At 31.9% G+C, this 22,077-nt stretch overlaps 1 protein-coding gene and 1 long non-coding RNA gene across 2 annotated transcripts in view; one reads left to right on the forward strand and one right to left on the reverse strand.

The window, feature by feature from the left end:
* The window catches only part of LOC130441391 (rap1 GTPase-activating protein 1), a 990,184-nt gene that overhangs the window by 960,176 nt on the left and 7,931 nt on the right, over window positions 1-22,077 (reverse strand). The window contains exons 2-3 of the mRNA XM_056775055.1: window positions 20,688-20,946; window positions 5,965-6,009 (exon numbers count right to left, since the gene is read on the reverse strand). Of these exons, the coding sequence (XP_056631033.1) occupies window positions 5,965-6,009; window positions 20,688-20,938 (296 nt within the window). The 5' untranslated portion in view covers window positions 20,939-20,946. The remainder of the gene's footprint in view (window positions 1-5,964; window positions 6,010-20,687; window positions 20,947-22,077) is intronic.
* LOC130441403 (uncharacterized) overlaps window positions 1-22,077 on the forward strand; it is a 246,175-nt gene that overhangs the window by 100,956 nt on the left and 123,142 nt on the right. The window lies entirely within an intron of this gene.

The following is a 22,077-nucleotide window of genomic DNA, read 5'->3' on the forward strand; positions in this document are numbered from 1 at the left end:
AACCTGGTATCCAATTGAATAATCGTCCTGGAGCAGTTCTAGCGAAAAAAGGAAGTAAAGCCATAACCACAATAACGTCGACGGAAAAGAAAAATACTGCTGCAGTGCAAAAGTGGTATTTTTACTTCCTACTTGCATCATAGAGGGCAAAAATATAAAAGCAGAGTTTGAAGATGGCTTACCTCCTGCTGGTTCTGTCCTCTAAATGTCACAAAAATTCTACATAACTGCGGCTTAAAGACGGCTAAAGTTCTTGGATTAGCTAAGGCAAATGGCATTATTCTTTTTTGTTTGCCAATCCATACTACTCACTATCTCCAATCCTTACAAAGAGCTTTTTTCAAGTCCTTAAAATCCTATTTTTATGAACAGTTTACGCGAACACAATTTGGTATTCTTTTGTCAGAATCTTGGAGAAAATCTGCATATCAAAGGGATGCTTCTTCTGGGTTCAGCTCTATCTGATATATATCCATATAACACATCCATTATTCCTGATTATGCTTTTATATCAAACAACAAACTGAAGGACCAATACAACCTAACGTTTCTAATGAAAGTCAAGTCGCAAAACCATTTGGTCGTGAGTCGAAGTCGCCCCAACCAGGAACCTCAAAAATATACACTACCGAAACTCCTAAATTTCTTTGTGAATCCCAGTTCTATAAATTGGTAGCACTGCAAGAAAACGTGCAAAACAAGTAGCAGATATACTGACTTCAAAAGAAAATATTATAAAAAAATAAAAAATAGAGAAGAAACAAAATATTAAAAACGATAAGTCTCGTTTATATAAAAAGAAAGCAAAATCATCTTCTGAAGAAGAATGTAAAATAGATTTGGATAGTGAAATTTCAGCTGAAGAAGATTGGATGGATCAAAAGTATACTTGCGACACATGTGGAAAAAAGGCAAAGGAAAAGACTGAAGACAAGAAAAATCAAAGCAACGAGGAAAGAAAAAGGACGAAGAAATAATATCCATCTTCTACTACTTGCTGTAGCCGTTTGATACAGATGGGTCGGATACCATGGCCACTTGTTTAGTTTAAAAAAAAAATTAAGTATTAAAATTGATAAATCGTCACCAAAGTCTGTATAATCAAAGTTGATTCATAAAAAATTGATACCTTAAAAAAATACGCCATATGATACATAAGTTAAATAAAGGACTGTTAAAAAATCTATTACAATACGTAAATTATTTACATTTTCTCATACAGCCTGGTGACTAATTTTCTTCTGATTCTCGTCGGGCAGTTAAGTGTGTCTCCTTGAGGTTGGTTTTCATATTAAACTGTTGATATGCGGTGGAATATTCTCTGCAGTCGGTGAGGATGTGCTAACAGACACAGGAATGTGAGAATTTTGGCAGACGGGACGAATTTCTGACGACATAAAATAGCCGTGAGTAAGTTTTGTGTGGTTGATGCTGAGTTTTCTTATTGTCACAGCTTCTCTCCTATTCAAAAAGTTTAGGGAAAGATGAGAATTAAATTAAATCGCGCCAAGATTTTTGAATGAGTTATTTGAAGTTAGTCTTCAGATCATTGGCAAGCTAAATGGGATTTCAGGAGGATTCTTCGTGGCTTCTTTGTAATGGCGATCTGCAGATTATTTTTCAGCAATTTCAGTGTACGATAGAAGCCAGATGAACTTATGCAAAGCAATGAGAGTTTGGTAGATGTCGTAAATGTTTTGGACTATTGGATGGTCGATGAATATGGTTGTAATTGACTGTATGGATGAAAGAAAGTCAGTACATATGGCGATATGTTTATGGGGAGAAGAGATCAATTTGAAACCTTGAAGGATACTGTATAGTTCATCAGTGTAAACACTACACGTCGAGGGTAAGCGGAAAGAAGTTCGTGGTTTGTATTGACTGCGCAACCGACACCAAATTGAGCTTTGGAGACATCCGTATAGAGAATTAGATCGAAGAGTTTTTTATGCAGAATTTCTAAGAATGCTTTCTCTACAAGGAAGCTAGGAGATTCATGTTTATTGTAAATGGTAAGTGAGGTATCTACTATAGGAATATTTTTGGTCTAAGAGAGAGAAGAAGGCAAAGAAAGTGGAAAGGTCAAAGAGAGGTTGGTATTTTGGAGTAGAGGTGCAAACAATTGAGGAATAGAGTTTAAGATTGTTGTATATACAGTAGGTACGGACGTGGTGGTAAGTAGCGAATGGACAGGATTAAAAGGATTGGAAGATACTTTAGCAGCATATGACAGAAGATATTGTCATCTTAAGGACAGTGGCGGTTCATTAGCTTCAGCATTGTCATTAGCGGCGGGGCTTGAGGCACCAAGACAGTACATTTAAATTTAAGTTAAACTAAGAGTTCGCAAATATTTCAACTTCTTAGTTTAATTCTTTAATTTTGTGAGGTTATGAACACAGAATACGTCAGGTTAGTCAGTATTCGTGATATTTTTTTGTTTACATTCTTCTCCTTTGGTTATAAAGTTATAAAAATATTGTTCGCGTTATTGCGTCGATTTCCGTCGTGGTGTTTTATTTTTAAATCCGATATTAATCCGGTCAAATTAGACCAAAAAATAAGAGTGAAGCTACATAAATTCCCATCAAGCTGAAAATCTTAATTTGCATGTTCAATTCCCAACAGTCGACAGAAATTTCTTACAAAGTCTCGGTTCATTTCAATGTTGTAAGAAAAGTTTCCTGTTAAAAATATATTGGTGAAACCTTTAAATACGACAACTTTTGAATCATTACATCTCAGAAATGGTGACTCGTAGGAAAATAAGTATTGATACGTTTTTTGTAGATAGTTTTATGATCTACAATTTATGTTTGAGGTATTTTCATGATAAAAATCACCGTTTTGCTGAAAATTGCTAAAAACTCATTTTTTTGACCTTGATTAATTTTTTTTCCATACACGGAAATGATGGGGAATATTAAAATTCTATGTTCAATTGTATTCTAAATAATTTTACTGATTTTCAGCTTGATGGAAATTTATGTATATGATTATATGTTTCAAGTTAGCAATGTCCTTTAGACCAATGTTTCTGAACTGAATTTACTCCTAGGGCCGGTAAAATATTTGGGCACGTTCGCGCGGACCGGTAATATTAATAATTCGACCCAATGCACAATTTTTCACAAAGATAAATCATGAAGATATACATAATTTTCAAAGCATTTTGTTTATTTTAATTTACATTTGTATATTCAACTTACTTATAATATTGCACCAAAACTGAAGTAATAAAAACACCAAAACTTAATTAAAACTCCAAGAAAATTCCAACGTGAATGATGTATTTATGTTTTTTAATTAATATATTAGCAAAAACAACAATGAGTCGAAATGTGAACAACGTAAGTAGATACCAAATAAGCAAAAAATAATTTACCAAAATAAAAGATATATAAAAACTAAAATTGGTCTTTGTTTTGACTAAACTGTCAATCCTAAGCTTTAAACCAGTTACAGCAATACGTAAACCAGGCGCAAGATCAAGTCGATTTCTATGTTTCGTCTTAATAACACTCATAGCCGAAAATTAATTTCACATAAATAAGTTGAGGAAAAAGGCAATAAAATCTTCAACGCGTTTGCATGAGGATTGGTGTATTCTGTTGCAGTCTTTATCCAGAATTGATATATATATTTATTGAATTGAACTGTGATTTAAGTCCTAGATCTGAAGAATAAATAGATTGATTATCCACAGATTACCTGAACGTACATCTTCTTCTGGGGGATAATACTGATCAAAGGTATTGACAATTCTTTTAAAGGCTCCAAAATAACGCTAGTAACGCTCTTATGATCCATGTCAGTAGTATTAATGTAATCAAAGAAAGAAGCAAACATATCAAAAGTGTTTTCTTCCGCACGTTTATACCAGAGCTTCAATTTCTTTTTGAAAGCATCAATCTTATTGTAGAAGTTGAAAAAGGTATTAGTTTTACCTTGAAGACTTAAATTTAGTTAATTTACCAGTGAAAATATGTCTGATAGGTACAAAAGCAAGGCTACCCATTCTTTGCTCATTTCTTAATTCATACAACCGCTCATAAGGACTTTTCCTCTGGATAACCAGCGTACTTCGGCGTGTAACAATAGTTGTACATGATCTGATCCTATTTCTTGACATAAAGTTGTAAACAATCTTGAATTAAGGGCGTTACTTTCTTTGCTGCTAAATGTTCGCGATGAATAATGTAGTGTGTGACTACTAATCCTTCTGATGCTACGTCTGTTATTCTCTTTGCAACACCTGTATGTCTTCCAGTCGTAGCGGCAGCGCCATCAGTACACAAACTGATGCATTTTTTCCAGTCAATGGAGTTAGTTTCAATATAATTATTAACTGCCTTAAATATTTCAGCACTTGTTGTTTGGGACGGTAGTTCGATACAGCACATCAATTCTTCTCTAATATCATTGATTGTATAGTCAATGTAACGAACATAACTTAATAATATGGCATTATTTGAGACGTCAATTGACTCATCCATTCGGACAGCAAACCATTTCGATTTACGTATATCTTGGAGTAGTTGACTTTCTATGTCGTAAAATAACTCACTTATTCTTCGTCCAATAGTATCATTGGACCGAGGTAAAGATTTCATTTTATCTGCAGCAGATTGGCCCAACACACTTCTATCAAAAACGGTTTGACAGGATCTTCAGCAACTGCGTATAGTTTTTTAGATTTGGCAATACGCAGAGCAACTAGATACGATGCTTTTAAAAGCGATTTATCAACCGAGAAACATTTTTTAAAAGCATCCTTTTGATTTTTCTTCTGCAAACTTTTTCTCCTGAAAAAGTCCAGGGTTTTGCTTTCCAGTTGTGGGTGCTTCGTTTGTAAATGCCGCATGAGCTTGGAAGGTTTCATGCTTTCATTGTAGAAAACATCTCTACAAATAACACATTCAAGTTTTGGACAATTTTCTTCTGATTGAGGCCAGAGTACAAAAACCATATTTCAAATAATCTGCGATGTAGTGCCTTACAAAGCTTTTTCTTTTTTTGGAAGATTGTGGACTATCACTATATTCACTTTCATCTTTTTGAAAATTCTTTCTTTGCACGAAATTTAGTAATGTGCGTTTCGTTTCCTTCTTACTCATTCTGGTTATTGATTTTTATACCTAAAGTTACAGAAATAGTAGTTATACCATAATATTAAATTCAGAGGTTATTAAAAACTTACGCTGATAAATAGTTTTCAAGAATTGTCCAAGTGTGCAGAATAATCAAAATAAAAAACAAAACGTAATCAAGACGCCAGACGCCTTTAACACTGCGATAGTCAACGTACAAGTAATCAGGGATACGCAAGGCACCAAGCCAGAAAAATATGATTAAAAGGAATAAGTCGACAGTTCAAAATGTAATAGATTCCATAGAATAGTAAAAAAGAGTGCCGAGGTACCGGCAGTTTGTTTTTTTAATTTAGGTAAAGGGTAATTTTGTAAATTTCATGAATAATAATAGATCTACTACAATTATAATAGACTGGCAACGCTGGTGGTACTGCAATTTATGAAACGCGATTAGGTACATAGTTGCCATTTTGTTGTATTTTTCATCAAAGATTACATTATTTCTTAAACTAATAAACTATTATTATTGTAATGTAGGTACTGTATCGGTGGTCGGCCTATAAAAGCTGGATATTTCGCGGACCGGCGGTTGAGAAACACTGCTTTAGGCGATTGAACACTCATAGATAGTGTCAGGAGCTTTCTACATTTGTATGACAAAAAGGACTCATACAGGAAATTTCTATTGATTTACGCGTAATTTATAATTATCTGCATAAACCAAAAATTACCAAAAAGAAAGTTTAGTTTAATGTTAATTTTAATTTTGGTTGCATAAACCAAGCTGAATGATCTTGTAAATCAGTGTAAAAAAAGTTGCAAGTCTTCTGTTTAATTCGTTGGAACCAAAAAAGACAATCGCACTTACCTGTATCTTTCAGATGAACTTATGGATATCGGCCATTGGTCCAAACTGAAAAATGAAATATCTTTATCAGTGATTTTGATAACACGTTCTAAAAAAGATGATATCACGGACCTGCAGATAGACTTGTCTAAAATGTAAACATCGAATCCTAATTGCAATAGGGCTTTGTCGGAAAATATTAGCTCGTTTTGGTCGCGGCATTATTAATGATAATATCGGAACGATAAGCTAATAGAAACTTGAAACAAACACATCAACCAGTTAACTTCCAATTGTCAAATATTTAATCATACTTAATCATAGAAAACATTACGTTTAGTTGTCAGTTGTGTTTTGTTATTCCGTGTCAGTTACGTTTTGTTATACCATTTTTAGCAAATGATCGGCTAGACTGATTTTATTTTTGACTGATAAATTTTTCTTTTTTCTGCTATTTGCGTCTTGTTATACGACGTTATAACGAAAGTTATTATTATTATTATTATTATATATTATATAATTTTTATTAAATAATAGTAGTCTAGGGTATACAGAGTGTCCCACGAGGAGTTAAAACTATCTGTATATGGTAAATACTTGTAATAAAATCATGAAATTTCCTACTTTTGGGTTTTCGGATACGATCTTTTTAATTAAAATATTTTCAAAGATAGCCGATTTCCGGTTCTAACGGAAATCGACTTTTTATGTATACTTATATTAGGCTTTGTAGTAAATGACACTTATTTAACTGTCATTAGTCAATTGTTGATATTTTCGAAAATTTTTGAAATGGTTCGTTCTCAATTTAATAACGAAGATTATGTAAATTTGCTTTTAATACATGGTGAATGTGGCAAAGTTGTTACAAAAACGTGCTGCATTATACTGTCATTATACTTTCGATACTTTCGAAAATCGTTAAAATGGCTCGTTCTCAATTTAATAACGAATATTATGTATACTATGTATACTAAAAGTGTACATAAAAAATTAAAACTTCTTAAAAAATACAATAATAATTAAAAACGACTACAAGTTTGAATAGGATTAGTAAATACAATTTGATTTAATTTTTTTCACAGACCTTGACAAGATAAAGAAAAATACTTTTTTATTTCTTAGTGCTTGTATCAACGGGTCAAAATAAAATTTAGACCAAAATTTACAGAGAAAGTTTAATATCTGGATAACGGTAAGGTTTAGGTATAGGAAAATGTACATGAATTTGCCTTATTTTTTACCCCTGAATGCATTAAAATAGAAAAATCCGGTGGTTCTATTTAAAAAAATAAAGAAATTTGATATTTATGAAATTAAATTTTGAACACTTTTTATGCACACCCTGTATAAAATGAAAAAGTTTTCAACCTAGATTCAAATACGTCTGATCTTGCCAAAAACAACCAAACCGAAACCATTTTCATATCTTTAAGGGTAACCTCGTAAAAAAATAATTTATAAGGGTCTGCAACGGTCAAATTTTTTACAAAAAAACCAATAACTCAAAAAGTATACATTTTTCAAAAGAAGTTCTTAGACAAAAGTATACTATAATTTCACGTAGATTTCAAAAATGCATTAATATACAGGGTATTCTATTCGGTTCTACTGGAAGTTGGTCATCTTTGAAAATATTTTAGTTAAAAAGATCGTATCCGAAAACTCAAACGTGGAAATTTTCATGATTTTACTATTTAGTATTTTGAAATATACAGATAGTTTTAGCTCTTCGTAAGACACCCTGTAAAAAAAAGTTCAGCTTGAGATTATATAAATTGGCCATGCGCTTTTATTATTGCATTGTTAAAAATAATACAGCATGAAGCTATCAAGGTGCAATTCTTGAAAACCAGTTTAAATTTTATGGAGGTTCGAATTTAATAATTAAAAAACTATTTCCTATTATCTTAATTCGTTTAGATCGTAAACACTTCTCTACTCGGTGTTTATTTTATTCTCAAACTTAGCAAAATATTGAGGTAGATTCATAAGTATAATGAACACTTGTATATTATATAAGATTAGTATATAATGTATATGCAGTTATGCAGCCCAAGGCCGGATTTAGATGTCTTGGAACATCAATGAATGAGTGAATGAACAGCTTTATATCTCGAGTTTTTTAATGAATTTTAAAACCAAGTTGATTCACTCAACACTTAACAAACATATATGAATATAATCGAAAATGAGAATTACAGGGTGCTTCTAAATTTATGCGACAAAATTGCTGGTTATGGATCGAATGAAATTAAGATGGGACTTTCCTATAACAAAATTTGGTAATTATCTAAAAATAATCCCCCACCCCCGACTTAGGGTTGTAGGGGGGTTTATAAGGAGGTAATTACAATATATGGAAGGGGGAATTAGCCGTCGGTCGTTGTTTTTAAGTTAGGTTAGGTTAGGTTAGGCTAGATTAGGTTAGGTCAGCTACAAAGGCCCAGTGTGCAGAAATTCTGACGAAAGACATTTGAAGCTGGGTTACTTGTAAACACAGAACTACTTCTTACTATATCACACAGGCTCTTACGGAACATGGTTAATTCGACAAATTCACTAAAAGAATCCAGAAAACCACGGATGATAATTCATGACCAATGTTGTGACCAAAAAAGAGATAGAGGATAGGAATACTCAAGGTTAAATAGAGAAAGGATGATATAAAAACTTGTTGTCCTCCCGGCGTAAAAAAAGGTTAGGTTAGGTTCTACTCAAGAAAACTATTTATACTACATCCCCGTGATCTTTTAACACCCCCTCGCAACACCCCTTGATCCTTTTTTCACCCTATTTTACCATAAAAAATAGTTATTGAATTTTCAATTTTTCCAAATGTATTTTTCTATGATAAAATAATAATTGCTTATGGTTACGTCAATTAAAAATTATAATTGTTCATAATTCTACTGAATTAATTTCACATAATTTTTAACATATTATTTTCACTAGTGTGCTGTATTTTTTATTTATATATTTTCAAATAAAATTTATAATTTGTCAACACACGTAATTCAGAAAATATAAAATTTTTATTCGTTAACCCTCTATATTTTTTTAACAAGGGATGACCTGGAATAAATTTTTTGTGTTCAGTACACTTTTCTTTATTACCCGCTATAACCCCAAGTCAATAGAAGGGGGGGATGATTTTTAGATAATTACCCAAAATTTCCTTAGCCCACCCCTTTCCGATGTATCACCCTTAAAAAGTGGTGATCAATTTTGGGTTTTTATATTTTTTTCTAAAATTTCAGTAATAAAATTCTGTGATTTTCGTGTACTAGCAGCTAACGACTAATCACGGTTATTTTTTCAATATTCTTTTCTCTTTATACGTGGGTAAAATTAGCGGCCCTAACTATATTCCATATCAAAATTCATATTTTATTTAAAAATATTTTTTATTGTCAATACTTTTTCCCAGAACCAGTAGCTTCAGAGAAAAAAAATAAACATCACAATTCATCATATATTTAATAACCTGACATGTAACAGGAATTTTGAAAAAATACCTATAGTTAGTTGCGAGTACATGAAAATTGCAGAATTGCGGGTTTCTAGAATAACTAAAATTTCAAAAAAAGTCACCGCATTTTAAGGGTGATATCTCGGAAAGGGATGGACTGAGAAAATTTTGTTGTAGCGAAGTCCCATCTTAATTTCATACGAGCAATCACCTCCTGAATTTTGTCGCTTGAATTTAGAAACACACTGTATATTTAATCAACTTCGAATGTTAATGTAAAGTCTTGTTTCACCGAAAGTATCGATTATGGGGCCCGTCTTACGTGTAGGACCGGGAAAATCTTTTTTTAATCTGGACCTGACTAAACCTCAAAGAAATACAAAACAGCAGCTGTTAAATTCTAACAAAATAAATATGAAATTAATCAGCTATTTTAGCAGTCAGTACATAAAAATATATGAAATCAAGAGATAGAAACGGGGGGGTAGATACTGCTTTGCTTCGGATATTTGTTTATGGTTCTATATAATTACAGAGAAATGAACAATCATATTTTTATTTTGTCATGAAACGAAGATGCTAGACCTAGCAGATAATGCGTCGTGCAGATTTTGTTGCACAGAGGACGAAACCACTATCCACATTCTCTCGAAGTGTGAAAAACTAAGGAATTCCAGAGCACTACATCTGGGAGCGCTTGAAATAGAAGACAAAGATCTCTGGTAATTAAAGTCATCCAACATTTTAGACCATTTAAAAGGAATGAGATTAATAGATCAGCTGTTATCACTGGGTTCTCCAATATCGCATCAAGAATGGGAGATACAATAGATTCTTTGGATCGCAGTGTATACGAGACCCCAAATCTATATATACATATACATATACGTACAGGAAAAGATGCCCATAACGAAATTTTATAATAATTACTCTTCTTTCGAATTAAGTTAAATAACGCATGATAATCACATCTACTATAGCAGATTTTAACAGTCAATATAAAATATTGTGATGTAATAGGTTATACTTCAAAATTAGTTTCTTTCAAAAGTAAATTTTCAGTTATTTGTCAAGCATGTTTATTCTCTAAATAAAAAATAATTTAGCACTTAAATAACATTACGTATGTTCCTAATTGTAAATACTAATAACACGAAGCAGTACGATGACAGATGCAGATTGAAGAAGAAATTAATTTCTTAGGAAAATACCGAAAATAACTTGCCATTAGGCTTGTTACGCTTTTTTTGAGTATTTTAATTTCCTAGTTCACTTATTGTGGCATAGTTATCTCTTCTGATGAATTTATACCAACGTTCAAGCTTTTAAAGAAATTAATTTGTTATCGATCTCCATTTAAATGATTCAATAAAAACTCAGTGTTGTTGCTAAAACATCCTCTATGTATGTACAATCTACAAGTAAATCTAGTTAATTTTTCCTGACATTATTTTTTATATTAACTGTTCTAAAACTGGCCAGTTGGGGTTTGACTACCACCAAGGTCCCAACCGGTGCACCACCAACAAAACACCAAATTCAACTCCAACAAACTCAGATGAGGGGGGCAACCATACCGGCCTTCGATATTCTATTGATGACGATTGAGGTTGAATTCTAATTTGGGTGTATTGGCGTTTACTTTTGTCAGATATATTCGATTTACATCCATTGAAGCCGATTTATGTCGATTGTCACTTTATGTTGAAATTTCTCTTGTCTTTAATATATAGAAATCTGAGTTGTTTTCTATTTATAACTGTCACAGTTGATGCGGAATTTACTACTTTTCAATTTATTATTTGCAGGGATAGTTTATTTAGTTTTATTATTTAATTTCATGAGGTGTTTCCAGCTTTTACACCTTCCATTATTCATCTTAAACTTTGTTCGTTAGAAAGATGGTGACGTCCAATTTAATATTAATTGTTCACCCCATCTAAGGATCAGACAAAGATTCAAAAAATAGAATGTGGAAATATTGTATATATGAAATGTAGGCTACAATAATGGAATTGAAAATAAACACAAACAAGGCGAAAAATATGGTAATAAAAAAAGCAATGAGGATGTGAAAAATAAAGAAATCAAATGCAGAGGAATCATTTTAGAGAGAATGTCGATATATGAATAAATGTAATAAATTTCTAATGAAAATTTGGATAATTCACGAAAGCAAGTTATAAAATGGAACAATTGAGAAAAATGGAACGATATAAAATTACGAAACGAAAAATTTTAGCTTTGGGAAAGAATTTATTTTAATACTAAGCAGTAGAAGCAATAAGGGATCAGAACACCATCAAAAACTTCGATATTTTGCAAGCAAAAATATATGAAGTGAAAAATGTCTTCAGTTCAATCTAGAAACGAATTATCACAAACAGGAAATCATCATCTTGTCCGATAGCCAAGCACATATTAGAGCTCAAGCTCCAATGTCATAAAGTCCAAACTGATTTTGGAATGTTTAGAGAAGCTAAACGAACTAGATAAAAAATATAAAGTTACTCTGCAATGAATTCCGGGATACACTGAAGTGGAGGGAAACGAAATAGCTGATGATTTCAGTACAAAAACGATCGGGAACCTGTTGAGCGTTCGCTGTGAAGACTTTTTTGTTTTCTGTGTCTTGTTAATGATGTATCACTCATCCACTGTATTTTAATAATTCATGCGATTCCAATTAATTTTTCTTGTCTTCAGGAACGAATTCAATCATTTTTCTTGTAAGAAAGGTTACAACTTTAAGCTTGATGATAGAACTCCATCATTTCATCCATGCCAAGACAATTTTCGGTAACTTTTCACTTCCTAGACTTTTATATATGTTTTTCGTGATGATTTGTCTTGATTTGAGGTTTCTTTTCAATAAAAATCAGTTTCAAATTACATCTAAAAAAAATACGTCACATTTTACATGTTATTTTAAACTGACTTTCAAAAGAAAGAGACTTAAAATCAAGACGAATCATCACGTAAAACATATAAAAAGGTCTAAGTAGCAAAAAGTTGAAGAAAAATATGTGAAAACTTTCTTTATCTAAGCTAATCTGATTATCCAAGTGACTCAACCATAGATCATCGATTGATACTAATAGACAATTGCACGATTGCACCGTTTAATAACTGATCTATTCACGAATCTATTCGAAAAGTAAATTAACTATTTTTGCAGCAGAGGTACAGATCATACGGTGGTAGTTCAGTATTAACCAGAAATTACCAAGTACTATTATTAACATTATTATTCGAAAATCTTTATGTTCTTGTATTGCAAGGGGCATATTGGTATATTTTGTCTATCAACAACGTACAATAGTATATTCTACAATTTTTCTGTTCATCTATATACTTTTAAATATAATAAACATATCAAGAATTGCACCTCGGCGATATAAGGTTTGTTCCAACCTGCAAGTCTAGACCGTTCTTGGAACGGTTATTGGAAGCGTTTAAATGATGTTTTCTGCGCAATCTCTGACTATGTACGGTTCTGTTGTCAACCAAGTATCGAAAATATAAACTGCTCCATCAAGCTAGCAACCAAATATTCGGAAAAATTAAAAAATAATAAATGAATCGATAGGATTTTTAATGTTCGTTCTGAATATCCAAACCTCGAATTTTCTCCTTGATTCGACAAAAAGATAGTAATTAAAACCATGGTTGCAAAGTCATCGGCGTGGTTAGATGCAAAGTATAATATGTCAAACTAATATTTGAAATAAAAAAGGAACTGGTAGTGCATCTTTGTGTAATAAAAAGTTAATTAAACATTGGAAGTGCATTAGGAAACATGTGACTTTTGAGAGATCCATTTATTACTGTAATTACGTTAATTAATTAGCAAATAGAACGATCTATTTCATCTATTTCAATCACTTAATTCAAATTGATTCAAGCATCAAAACATCATCAAGTTCTGAGCACGCCAACTCACAAAATTGTGCGCGATGAATAATCCAGAATAATTAGTTAATAATTTTTTAAGACTTTAGACAAATAGGAAAATATTTTCGAAACGAGTTAATTAGGAGCATTTGATAGGTATTTTTATTTTTTCCAGACGACACTTTGGGCCGGAAATAAAAAATATTTTCTTATCTGAATTTGCAACCACGGTTTTAATTAATATCATTTTATCGAATCAACGAGAAAATTTGGGGCTTACATGTTCAGAACGGGCATTGAAAATCCTCTCGATTCATATATTTTTTTTTATTTTTCCGAATATTTGGCTGCCAGCTTAATAATGGAGCTTACGTAAACGATATCCAAGTCTGTTGGAACAAAAAACAGCAGTGATGCCAATCAATTGAAATTTTTTCCCCATGCATATTTTAAAATACCCTAAATTCACATTAAGATGCCCTAAGTTTTTTTGTGATATTCTATTGTTTAAAGTAATAAATTTAATAAATGAAAAGTCTAATTAAATAATTTTGAAAAATTAATTCATTTCAATTATAATGGAATAGTTTTAAATAAAATTATTTAAAATGTTACAAAGGATTGATAGAAAATTTTAACTTGTTTATTGACTACTTTACATATTAAGTACGTGAAATATTTTAATAAATAGATAAAATGAATAAATGTATATCTATTAGTATTCCCATCTCATTTAATGATTTCAAGAACTCATCAACTTCTTGATCTTCATTTGCGTCAGAATTTTTTAAGTGGTACATTTTCATAATACCAGAGCATGGAATAAAAATCACACACAAACCAAAATTTCTATCTGTACTAAATCTAACCATCATAAAAGTTTGCAGCAATTCTAGAGATAATTTATTTCCCATTTTGTTCTTGAAAACACTAAAAAATGCGGTCCATATGTATCAGTTACTATACGAAAAAAACCTGAACCAGGTCGATTTTTATTCTTAAATTGACAATTTACTCTAGCACCCCCTTGAATTATAAGCACCCCCTCGAACATTTTGAATAAGAAAGGGGGCAAGTGGCACCTTGTGGGAAAGAAATGTTACTCCTCTGTTCAGCAATATAAAATTTATTATGTACTTTTTAATATACTTTACAAATAAATTGAATGTTCAAAATGACCAGTATTCACTTCTTGACAATAACCGAGGCGATTTTGGAATTCTCGTACAACATTTTGAATGACCTCAGAGGTTATTTTGTTTATTTCTTCTGTTATCTTTTTAATCAGCAATATTTTCTAGTCTATTAAAATATACTTAAGATCTTAAATAACCCCATAAGAAGTAATCACATCGGGGGTTCTAACCGGCCATTCGATCGTTCCAATCTACCTATTAAAAAAACCTCGTTTAAATTATTACTAACTGTTCACTTCACTTCACTTCACTTTTTTAAGATATTGAGTGTGAGTCTCACACATCCATTGAGGTTTTTCTCTGTTCCAATATTTACAGTTATGTTTGTTAATCGTTCCGTTTGAATGGAACGTCGCTTCATCAGCTATTTTGTTTATGAACTGCAAATCTGCGTTAATTCTATGCATCATCAATTCACAGAATTCTTGACTTCTGTCATGATCATCTTCATGTATGTAAGATGATTTACTTACATCATTGTCGACAGCAAGTCCTCGAGCTGTCTTATACGAATTTTCCTCAAACTCTTGAAGTACATCTAATTTTTTTTCATCAGTAAATGGAAATTGCCTTCCTGGTTTTTTAATATTTTTTACACGTCCAGTTTCACGAAACTTTCTCTCAATTTTGCTAACGTTGCTGACCAAGGTATTTATTATTAAAAATTTCACAAACCTCTTTTTGAGTTCATGTTTGAGCCATAATTAAATTTAATACGCGCACAAATATTATATTTTAGTAACTTCAAATACCTAAAAGACAGCAACCTACCAGATTCATATTAGTAGGCTTTTTGACTAATATTTTAGTACCTTCAACCATTTTTTCCGGAACAAATACAAAATACCTGATTATTTCTATTTTGTGATAGATCAAAATTTTACATCTTGAAAATTGTCTCAGTTATGATGGCACCAAATTTAAAAAACTTTATATTGCTTAACAAAGGACTTAACACGACTCCCTTTATTATTAAATATTTTTGAGGGACTGCTGGAGGGAGATAACATTTTCATACTGTGAATTGTCAATTTAAGAATAAAAATCGACCTGTTTCAGGTTTTTTTTTGACATAGTACATAATAACGCTAAAATTTAATTTATCCCATACATATGGACCCAAGATTAGCTATAGTTTTGAGTATTGATAAGTTATCGGGCTGTCGAATTTGTATCTTTTTCGTACATCTCCTAAATCGCTTGTTTAAACGAAAAAATTCCGATTAATGAAGTTATTTATATTTTCTCTAAAAAATACCCTAAAACTTTTTACCCCCGAAAAAATTACCGGTAATTATGCAGATTAACCTCCTCACCTACGATCACCTTGAAATTTCAATATGCTGTACAGTTTTTCTCGCTGAACAAGAATATATATACAATTTACTATAGAAAAGGAGAATACTGAAAAATCGTTTCCTTTTTTGGATACTAAATTTATAAGAAACGAAAATAATAAAATTTTAATTGACTGGTATAGGAAACCAATAAGTTCTGGAAGATATATCAATTATCATTCATAACATACCCACGTAACACTAAAATTAATTTAATCAAACAGTCCTCAGAATTTCTGATCCAATTTTTCATAAAAAAAAAACATTAAAATACTTTACAAACTTTTTTATAAAAACTCATATCCTCCATATCTTTTGAAACGAATTTTGTATAATTCATCTAACCCTGACTTAAACATTGAATTATCATTTTCAAACGTTATTTGTTTATACACTTTTACCATATATAAAATCGGTTAATCCCAAATTTTCTGGAATCTTTAAACAACACAAGATTAAATTAGTATACAGTCAAACACTTAATATTCAATCTATTTTTACTAAAGTAACAGATAAAACACATATCAATAAATTTCCTAACATAGTATATGTAACGTTTATTTTTAGAAACAACAAAATGATCAATGCATCAATAAGAAAAATGATTTAAATAACTTTAGTGCAATTTATGTATATCTTTTAGATTTTGAAAAAACAAATTCTATAAAAATTCAATGCCATTAACAACCAACTAACCTCACCTATAAATTTCAACTTTACTTATAACGACCTAACCTATAAAATTTATTGTCATTTATATTCTAGCCATTGAATATTCAACTACAATCATAACAACCTAACCTACTGAAAAAAAATTTAAAGTTTAAATATTGAACATCATTTACTACAACTTTTCTTTATCTAACCTATAAAAATTCAATGTCATTCATAATCTAACAAAAATTCAATTATATTTCTATCAACGTCAATTTGAATATTGAATTTTGAAACCTGTGAATTTAATTTTTTTGCAAGAATTAATACGATTCAAAACCACCGAAAATCTTGATAAATTATTTCCCTGACGATGAATACAAAAGTATCCGAAAGCTCGGAAAATATATTAAAGTTAGTCCACTTTGGTGTTTCATTGCCACGTTCCCAATAAGAAACAGCTCTTATAACGTTGCGGTCGGGAAATGGAAAAAATTAAATAGTGTGTTACTTATACTTTACGAATGTCTAATGCAAAATTAAGTTGCGAGTAGGAGCGGAGAGTGTCAAATGATTATTTCACAAGTTTTTTGCATCATGTTCATGGTGAAAAACTGTACAACATATTAAAATTTCAAGGTGATCGGAGGTGAGGGGGTTAAACTGCATAATTATCAAATTTCCAAAATTTTCTCCATAAATTTAGGTAAAAAATCCCCAAGTTGGCATCACTGCAAAACAGAATCGGATGGAACACGTAATCTCTAATGCGCAGAATCGTCACCATATCAAGGACGGCTTTTTTTGATGGGTTGGAACGAACTTATAATTTCTTTTTAAATCATACCACTCGTCGTCACTAGTTATTGTAATCAAAGGTATCGCTTCAATAAAACAATCATCATCGTTGTATTCTTCCAATATAATTTTACATCCCTTAATAGTTTTATGTTTCTTCTTCTTACTAATGTTTTTCATAGCAGTTCCATATTTTGATTTCGAGCTATAAGAAACAGACCAATATTACAGGAATGAATAAAAATGTAATGACTCTTCAAATTTATATTAACTAGTTTACAATGTTAAGAAAAACCCCATCTCTTTCCAATAAAAATTTATTTGTTATGTGCCATTTAAAACAATATATACGCGAGCGAAGGTCTTGTTGTAACAGGGGTAAATAGTAACAAGCTCTTTTTACTAGTATCTCAAACTTTATTAGCGTATTTCTTTTACTCGATTTGTCCTATAAACCGCGCCACTTCATGTTTCCATAGCCAGTTTTCCATTCATGCACGCGCTTCATTTTTGCCAGTTAATATAAAATTGCACTGTTGTAAAATTTTGGTTCGCGTTATTTTTACCGATTAATTTCAAACTTTCTATACCTTATTTACATTCGAATTTATCCATCTCTGATAATGTGTAACAATTTATCTTGATAAATGTTAAAAATCATATCATGAGGTTAGTTGTAACAAAATTCCTGGACTTGTTGTAACGTGTTACTACATGCCCCAAGCTAAAATATAAATACCTACTCATTTTTCATTCCTTTTTTCTAAAATGAGGGTGTACTCGTATAGAGGAAAGTCAGAGCGATCAACACAAAGTCAAGAAGTCTTCGAGTTAGCTGCAGCAGAAAGATTTTTCGGAAAGCTAGTCAGACTTTCGTTTCTCCTTATAGACACATAAAGAAAAAAAGAAGTAAAAGTAAAGTAAAGAAACATTCCTCCTTCTTAGCATCAAAATAACATGGCTGGTACTAACTGGTTCCAAAATTTTATACGCAGAAATCTACATTTATGTTTAAGGACACCAGAAACGACCAGAAAATCGAGCAACGTCTTTCAATACAACTAACGTTAATTCATTCTTTGAGATATATCAACAACTTCTTCATCTGTTTAATGATTCTTGAATATGGAACATGGTTGAAAAAGAAGTCACAACGGTTTAAAAACCTAAGAAAATAGTAGCTACTCGTGGCCAAAAGCAAATTAGAGCTATCATATCGTCTGAGCGAGGACCACTTGTAATAGTTGTTTGTGCCTCTAATGCTGCGGGTAATTTTATCCCACTGATATTCGTTTTTTCCAGACTCAAATATTTTGAAATGTTTATTCGTGGTGAATCCCCAGTATGCATTAGAGCTGGTAATTCCTCTGGATGGATGACCGAAAAGAATTTTTATGGATCTTTTTATCAAACATGAAAAACCAATCAAGGAAGAACCAGTTCTATTGCTACTTGATAAAAAAGTCATTGTCATCATATTATCGTTTCCCTCGCACTGCTTCCACAATTTGCAACCATTCAAAGCTGGGCTACGCTACAGGAGGTAGAAGTTTTAAAAATTGGAAGAGTTTTAGGAACCCATTGGACTGCAAATAGTTTCATATCTGTGTCAGCTGTTTGGGCATCCTATAAAGTATTAGTTCTACACTTTAAAGAATTTTCGAATGATCCAACTAGAGACTGCAAAAAAAAACTTTTTCCGACCTACTCAGCAAGATCACAGACACAGATTTGAACTACGCAAACATAAAATTACAACTAACAGCTGCTTCATTTGAAGGAAGAAAAACAGTTCCAGGTGGCTTCTCGAAAATAGCTCAAAAAGCAGTAAATAACTCTTTTTTCGGAGTTAGATAAAACAAAAAACCAGCCATTGAGTCCAAAAATGTTTTACAAGGCACTTAAACTGCTATTGAAACAAGACTCCTTGATCAAAAAACTATGAAAAGATAGCCACGAAAAGTACCAATAACGTTTAGGAAACACGAAATGAATAAACTTGTTTCAAAGTTTAAAATTAACGAAAGACAGGTAATTATTGGTTTCTGAGTATATATCTATTCCAGAGTTTACCCGAAAGCCTCATTCCTTTGAAAGAATCAGTCAACTCGATTGCCATTTCATCGAGTGAATGTGAAAGAGGATTCTCTCAGATGAACTTAATAATAACACCACTGAGATCTCTACACTCTACAATAGTTTCTGGTCTTTTGTTTGTGAAAATAATGGACCTCCTCTTCGACTGTTTGATCCAAAGAAGTATGTTGACTCTTGGCTTGATTCTGGACATCACTCAGCGCTTGCTGTCAAGAATAGGGAGAGAAGTAAAAGCAAATATCATGAAGACACGTTAAAGTTTAGGTCTATATTTTAAGAAAAACTTCTAAAGCAAACGGTTATGCTTTTAATAATGTTTATTAAAATGTTTGTGTAAAATAATGTTCCCTATTCTCCTGATTCTTTAAATAGGCAAATATTTTGAAATGTTGTTTGTAGAGAGTAGGAGTAGATGATGAAATAGAGGTCATGTGAACCAGAAGGCTGTAGTTGCCTACTTATTGTGTTAACTTTGGTAGAGCTTTTGTTACTTTCGATCAAAATGTCACCGTTTTCGTCCACGAAATATGCCGACATAATTTTGTTTATGGGTGGCTCTTTAATGGTAATAGTAGAGCTGCAATCATCCAACACTTTGGCTAGTTTTTAATTATTTGTAAGAAAATAGCACATTTTTTATTGGAAGAACCCTAGAATAAGCACTAGACAAGTAAATCCATAATCCATCAATCAAAAGTAAGTAGAGTCTCACAAAAAAATTGTCTGCACCCATATGGTTAGCGTCTACATCCTGGAGATGATATCCATGGATTAGAATTTTGTGGATGGATTAACAATCATCAACCAACGCTGTACAGAGATGAAAACCAATTTAGTGTGGGCATAAAAAAATCCACATGCTATTCGAGAATATGCTAGTTAAGGTACTCGGCCATTTAGAAACAACCATTGTATTTTTGGGATTGGCATTTTTGAAACTTTATTTGTAATGGTAAATCCCAGCTCTCCACCAAAATTTGGCTTTTTGGCAATTTTTGTTATTTTAAATACCTATATTGACCGGAGTAAATAGTTCTTCAGAATATTCTGACAGTTCCAGTTGATATTCAAATTTTTTACGTATTTCTACCAACCAGAATATGATAATCAAGTATGGAGCCAAACATATGTAAAAAGCAATAAATGAAAAAATGAAATACAAACACTTTAATATCAAACATGATTTTTTTACCGCATATTTATAGGAAATTTATAAATATGTTATTATATTTTACATAATAAAAAACTTGAAACTAGCTAGACGAGTAGTATTTGATTCTTTTACAATTTACTTGCCTTTTAGTTTTATCCATCTTATCCAAACAATCAGTGTCGAAGCTATAAAACTTAGTTGAAGGACTTTTCGTTAAAGGACTTGGTGTACTGGGCGTAGAGGAAGTCGAACCCAATTTAAGACTTCCAGAACTCAACATTCTATGAAAACGTAAACGAAACGGACGTTTTGGAGAGTTAGGAGACTTAGGAGGTTTGTCTTCCGAAAGTTTCTCATATGAAGGAGAATTTTTTGGATCTTTCGGACTCTCCATGCTTCAATCTAGAATAAAGAAATTTTATTAATATACCATATTCAACAAATAAAGATTGTTGTGATAGCTGCCTCAGGGTTTGATAGTTTACATTTTATAATCGTATTACATGAATGATGAATAATGAATGATGAAAGTTTTGATAACGAGGTATCAATATTCACATTTTCATGCCTTGCATCTATATATAGGCCTTACAAACTGTTGTATAATTAATTGTGCCACTGCTGAACTTGTAGTCCAAGAGCTGGCACTAATTTTTGAATAGGTATTTTTGGCAAGCTGATAACTTGTCATATACGAAGATATATTCCTTACTATAGAACCAAACAAAATTTCAATGTCACAATATTTTATTACTCAACATATTCTCCTCTTAATTGGATACATTTATTACAGCGAACCTGCAATATCTCTAGACCTCCACAGCTTTTATTACCTCGTCGTTGTAAGTAAATTTACGACCTTTCAAACTTTTTATTCAGTTGAGGAAAGAGATGATAGTCGGAAGGAGCCAAATCTGGTTAATCAGGAGGGTGTTCTAGTAATTCAACCCCTAAAATCACGAATTTTTTGCATGGCATCATGAGATTTGTGTGCTGGAGTGTTCTACTGCAAAAAAAATCATGATTACTCTATGGCAATCCCAAAAAACTGAAGCAAGAACTTTTCCAGCAGATTGGATACGAAACTTCTTAGGTCTTGAAGAACCAAAGTGTCGCCATTCCATCGATTGTTGCTTTGTTTCTGGAACGCAGAAATGTACCCAAGTCTCATCCATAGTATCAATTCGGTTTAATAAGTCTACATCCTTTTCAAATCGAGCACAGATCGAACGCGATGCTTCTACCCTTGCACGCTTGGTCAACATTCAAACATTTGAGGATCCATTTTGCAACAATTTTTCTCATGTCCAAATTGATCAACGCTTTCGTATGAAATATTCAATGCTTCAGATATCTGTTATAGCCCAATTCGCCGGTCTGATAAAATCATTTCATGAACAGCATCGATATTTTCGGGGATTGACACAGAAACTGGCCTCCCCGATCAGTCATCATCTTCAATGGAAAATTTACCTCTTTTGAAGTTTGCAGTCCAATTTTTCACAATCGCATACGAAGGTCTTTGATCACCAA

Source organism: Diorhabda sublineata, chromosome 3 (genome assembly GCF_026230105.1).
Source record: "Diorhabda sublineata isolate icDioSubl1.1 chromosome 3, icDioSubl1.1, whole genome shotgun sequence".
NCBI lineage: Eukaryota > Metazoa > Arthropoda > Insecta > Coleoptera > Chrysomelidae > Diorhabda > Diorhabda sublineata.